Here is a 6,000-nt window from a genome sequence, read left to right on the forward strand (position 1 = left end):
GATGAAACTTATTAGCAATTCAAATAAATATTTAAAAAACAAAACCACAAAGTGCATTTATATAACCCCACCATTATCTAAAATGCCAGTTTCAAAAGTGAAAAATCCCTAAGAAAATTTTTAATTAGATGGGTAGGTCTATGATGTACACAAATTGTGAACATGATACTCTAGGTATATCAGCATATATTTATAACAACATTAATGGGTTTTATAACCAATACCTATTTTGGTCACTTTGAAATCACAGATGTTAAAGATGAAGGTCATCAATATTAAACCATGCACTTTACATTATTACCACCTGAAACCATGGATTATTTGTAAGCCACCTAATGGAAAGGAACATACAGGTCTTCTCATGAAAATACTTTATCTTAAATTCATGTAATATCAATTATATAAATTAAAATATTAATTCTGTATGGTATGTAATTCCTAGTAATCCGTAGCCATGCCACCCAGAAACTGGGAGTTACCGTGGACTCCCTCCTGCTCCTCCCTAGCCCCTGTATTCAATTAACTATCAATTTCTGTGAAACTTAACACTTTAACATCTCTTGAATCAACAGCTTTTCTCCATTCATTTCTCTCCTTCTCCATGATCACCACAGTGGTCTAAGCTAATGTGCACTGTGACCTAGACTTGCCTAATTTCACATTTCCTCCTGCTCCTCTCCAATCCAGTGTTTCCAATGCAACCATGGTGATTACTTCAATCTTTAAAAAATGATTATGTCACTGCCTCGCTTTAGTGAAAACCCTTCAGTGACTTTCCATAGTTCTCAGGATAAAGACCAAAATACTTAAGTACAGACTCTCCAAGATCCCGCCCATGGATTCCCAACTCAACAATCACCAGGTGAAATGCTGATTCATTAGATGTACTTATCTGGCAGTTTAGCTGAGCAGCATAAAATGAAGAGCACATGCCCCTCTAGAGGGAGTGCTGCTGCCCAGATCCAGCTCAGGGTTGCCTTCTGAAAATACACACTTGGGTGTTGCCAGAGTCTCCGATTTTTTCAAGAGAAATCAGAAATCCAGACTTTGACGTGACATCAGGAGATGTCTCCTGATACATGAAGGCTGGCAACTAACTTCTACTTTTCCTCGAACAACAAGGAGGAAAATCTGACCTCTCACATAGTCTCCTCACCTCACCCCACTCTGCTAAATCTCTACACCAGCCATTACTAAACATATCTCAGATCCTCAGTGATGCCAGGCTTTTTTCTTAGGGTTCTCTCACACATGTGGTGTCCTCTGCTTTGACCCACTTTTTTCCCATCTCTCTACTTCACACTTAGGGATCCACTTGTTAGAAGTCTCTGAGCCATTCATTGCTTCCTCAGTGAAGCCTTCCCTATGCCCACTGCCTGCCCCTCAACTCCAATCCACAGGATAAATCACACCACGATGTGCTCTGACAGCACTGAGTACAATTTCATAACACTTATCACACTTTGAAAATAAATCTATTTATTTAATGCCCATCACCCCCCTACTTGGGAAGCTCCAATGAAAGCAGGGCTTGACACGCAGTAGACCTATAATACACATTTGCTGCTATACCTACTTTGGTTAGAAAATGTACCTTTAGACAACAAGGTTCAGGTATACTTTTTAAAATATTAACTGGGCGTTATTCTGTATGTTGGTAAATTGAACACCAATAAAAAATAAATTTATTTAAAAAATAAAATAAAATATTAATCTGGACCTAACTTTTCGGAAACAGGTACAGTATTTAAAGTAGTCTCAAAATTTAAATAAGTCAATTAAAACTATAGTAATTGCTAATCTTTACTGAGCACTCTGCATGTACCATCTCATTCAATACATCAATCCGTAAAGTAGAAGCCAACGCCATCCAGAGGAAGCAGCTTAGGCACAGAGTTTAAAAATTTCAAGATCATCCATCTAACCAGTGACAAACTAGGGTATGTATGAATCCTTGGGGTCAAGACTCTAGAAATTGAGCACCTAAACTACAGTACTACATTAACTCACTAATAAAGAAAAGTCAATTCAACAAGTACCCCTTAAATACTGTGAATAAGAAATAATGGCCATGATTCATTTTCCATTACTTAGCCATTAAAGTAAGGCTCCTCACCCTGTACCCTTCTACACACACAAAATTAAGATAAATTATCAATTGTATTTTTAAAATTAAGATTTTTTGAACCATACCCAAAATAGGTATGATTTTAGCACCAACTAGTTACATTAAATTATCTTTCTGAACAACTTTTTTTCTGAACTTTTAAATAAGCAAATGTTTCTACATTAGTTTGATGTTTCATGTCCCACATTTTAAACTTATTTGGATGGTTTCTATTTTGAAACATATTTCATTGCCCAAGTTAGAAACTGCTACAGACTGTGCTTTCAGATATGATAAGCAACAATCAGTAACTTACCAAGAAAATACAAAAATAAATTCATGTAACCACAGAAGTATGTACTGAAGTAATACAGGGATCCCTCTTCACCTGAACCTTCACTCTGAATCTTTGCTTTCCAAAATTCAGGAACTAAGTAGATCTGAATAAATTTTCTCATATATCATTTGCCACCTGGGCTCTTGCCATCCAAAACTCATCCACTTCCTTACTATTAGTACTCAATAATGAACCAAAGCTCCAAAAACTCAAGAACTGAACAGTTTTGGATAACAATGCACAAAGCATATGCATTCACAGGTTATATAAATTTAAGAATTCTTGTTTAAGAACTTTAAGTAGGCTTTTTTTAAATGTAAATAAGATGGACATACCCATATTCTCATTCAGATCTTTTTTTCCAAATCTTAAATTTTAACTACACTTAACTGAGAATTTTTTTGGTGAATGTTTTTAAAATAGAATGTTGCCATACACTGTATGTTTTTTAACCTTTAGAACACACTTGGAACGTAAAGAAAACTGTTGAGTACATACATGACTGATTAGTGTAATAACAGAGTTAGATAACGTTAATGTCTGGCTCTCAAATCTGAAGCCAGTCATAAACACCCTTTATTTTCAAATATTTATCACAACTTGTATAAAAATCACAGGAAATAAGGTTCTCCAGGAAAACAGTACTTTCGGTATCAATTTTTCAGCAACATATTACACAGATCACATCAGATTTTTCTCGAAGTCACAAAGAGCAAAGAGCAAAAGAAACTGATGAGAAAGAGTACAGAAGTTGAAAATGATGGCAAAAAAAAGTCCAAATTTGGTTACAAAATAATGGCTTCAAACAATGTTAGAAGTAACAACTGCTCCTTAAGGTTCAGCCAAAAGTCAGAGAATCAGGAAGCAAATAATGAATTAACAAGATTGAGAAAAAGGAAAAACCAGCTGTCATTACAACACCGCATTATCCCAAGTATTTAACTTAGGCTCATATTTGAGCCTAAGCTTTCTCAAAAACCTCGTGCCTGATAAAAAGTTAGAACTAATGTCAGTTGAAAACAGAATTTAAGTATGTGGGGTTTTTTTTCACATACTTAAAAATTATTTTAAGAAACAGGAAAAAGGAGGAATTTAGCAGGCCCAAAAAAAAAAAAAAAAAAAAAAAAGTAGGTTTGGGAAAAGTAAACTACTTTCCCAAACTCTTCTTTTGACACAAATTGCAAAAATGATTTAAAGAGACAGTCACTAGGGCTCCTATTTTATCCTAATTTGGCTATACTCCCCCAAAAGCTCTCCTCAAATTTGGTGATCTGAAAGAATGTGAACCCTTAATCAACCAAATTGCAAAAGTTACAATGACACACTGCAACCCACATATTAAAAAGAAATAAAAATTAAATTAAAAAAACATAACCAAATCTCGTTATAAGACACAAAATGAAATGACTGTAAGATTCAGCGATATTTTTAACAGAACTGATTTCCATATGGAACACGAAAACAGGTGCCCTGAAAATAACAGAAATCAGGGGGTATTTTTGCGTGCTGAGAAAGGACAGGAATATCCTGCCCATAGTCTGGCTTCCTAAAAAGCTAAGATTCCCTCCCAAGCTTTAACTACAAGCCAGAGGATAAGAGCCCTTTGGGAGAGAACAAACTCCTAGGAGCTGTCAGGATTCACTGGGTCTATTTCAGAGGGTGACACTATGAGTGAATGCAACACATTCTTAAAAAATGAAGGCGCAGCATATGTGATCCTTTCTTTTAAATTTTCAGACCTCCCAGTTGTTCACTTCAGACCTACCATCTCCGAACACAAATGTTTCTCCTATATAAAACAAAGGACCTGGACTCAAATGAGGGTCTAGAAGCCCTTCCAGTCGCTGATTCTATTATTCTACCCAGTTTTGAAATAACTACTCTATAACGATTCAGGGAAAATTACATTTTACTGCAAAACAAACGAACAAACAAACAAAAAAAGGCAGATTTGATGCAATAAACCATACCTCGCTCTGCCAAATGCTAAAACCCAAACTTCTGAAATAAACAAACCTGTGTCTATGTTCATCAGGTCCATGGATCAGAAAGACTCCGGGGTTTTTAGCCCCTTTGCTGGCATCTACGTGAGGAATTAATACATCTTCCAAACCCAGATCAAAGCGTTTGTGTTTTGAAGAGTCTGGAAGGAAGAAGAATGCTCCAAAACACAGGGTGATGAAGGCACTTAGGATAAGGAGGAGGATAAACTTCTCGGAAAGTCTCAAGGTAGCCCTGTGGTGTGGGAAGGAAGGCGGTCCCAGGTTCAGAGGTGGTATCCTTCGTCCAGATAAGGGCAGCAGGGCCGGGGTAGTCATCGTTTACGCTCTTGCACAGAAAATCTTAAAAAGTTCTCATCTTACATCACATGTACAATACATTGAACAGTCTCCAAAACCTTGGCAAAAATGGAGAAACTCGATTTTGCTCCTCTTAGAGGGCTGTTGTGCTTTTTAATAGGGCACCTCTTTCACGCTCCTCCAATTACATTCAAAAACGTGTGTGGCCCCCACACGCTCACTAGTGTGTGTCCTGTGGTATTTTCTCTGCCATCCGGCTTTCAGTACCTCCTCGGGTTACCACGAGTCTCCTCTTCATTCCTAAGGGCAGATGAGGCGAGCAACACTGCAGAGAGGATGCAAGGTGGGGTCTTCCATTCCCGCACCCCGCAGAGAGGCTCCAGGGTGGCCTCCCGCCCCCAGACGGGCGCCTGAGCAGATCCGGGCAGCGGCGGCAGGGTCACTCCGCCTGCACAACCCCTTTACCTCGGTGGTGGAAAAATGAGGGGCTCCTCGGCAGTCGGCCAGCAGGGAAGGAGGCAGGTCTCCCGCCTCGCCTCGCCGGGAAGGTCCGGGAAGGGGCCCTCGCTCGCCCGCGCCCGCCGACGCCGCCCCCCGGCTCCGGGCTCGGGCTCGGGCTCGGGCTCGGGCTCCGGGCTCCGTTCCGCCGTCGCCCCCCCGACGGCCGGCGCGAAGGGCATCCGCGCCCCGACAGCCTGCGCCCTCGCAGCCGCCGCCGCTGTTGCTAGCGCACGGGTCTGGCGGGGAGCGGAACTTCCTCCTCGCGCGGCCACTGAGAAGCCCCGGCGTGTGCGGGGGGAGGGGAGGCGCGGCGGCCGCCCCCGCCCGGCTCCTCCTCCCGCCGCCGCCGAGTTAACCCCGGCGCCCGCTGCCCGGACGCGGCCGCCGCTGACCCCGCCGCGCCCGGCCTCGGCGGCCCGGCCCCCGCGGCTCCGAGGCGTGGGAAGAAGCCGAGCCGCGGCCCCGCGGCCCGAGAGCCCGGGGCAGGCGCCTGCTCATTCCTCGCTCGGCGCTGAGGGGGCGGCGGCGGCGGCGGCGGCCCCGGGCGTGCAGGAGCGGCCGCGCCTCGGCCGGGCAGAGGTCGGCGGCGGCGGCCCCGGCCCCGGCCCCGGCCCCGCCGGCCTCCGCGAGGGCCTCCTCGGCGCCGCCTCCGGTCGCCCTCAGCGGCGGGCGGCGGGCGGCGGGTGCGGGAGAGGCGGCGCGTCCGCGCGGCGCGGGGCTGCGGCCCGGTCCTCGGCCCCTGCCGCCCAGGCCCG

The 6,000-nt window shown here is 43.8% G+C and overlaps 1 protein-coding gene across 1 annotated transcript in view; it reads right to left on the reverse strand.

The window, feature by feature from the left end:
- The window catches only part of MAN1A2 (mannosidase alpha class 1A member 2), a 182,208-nt gene extending 176,862 nt beyond the window's left edge, over positions 1-5,346 (reverse strand). Inside the window, exon 1 of the mRNA XM_072766782.1 lies at positions 4,461-5,346. Within this exon, the coding sequence (XP_072622883.1) occupies positions 4,461-4,762 (302 nt within the window). The 5' untranslated portion in view covers positions 4,763-5,346. The remainder of the gene's footprint in view (positions 1-4,460) is intronic.
- Positions 5,347-6,000: the final 654 nt, after the last annotated feature.

This window comes from Vulpes vulpes, chromosome 8, assembly GCF_048418805.1.
Source record: "Vulpes vulpes isolate BD-2025 chromosome 8, VulVul3, whole genome shotgun sequence".
Classification (NCBI taxonomy): Eukaryota; Metazoa; Chordata; class Mammalia; order Carnivora; family Canidae; genus Vulpes; species Vulpes vulpes.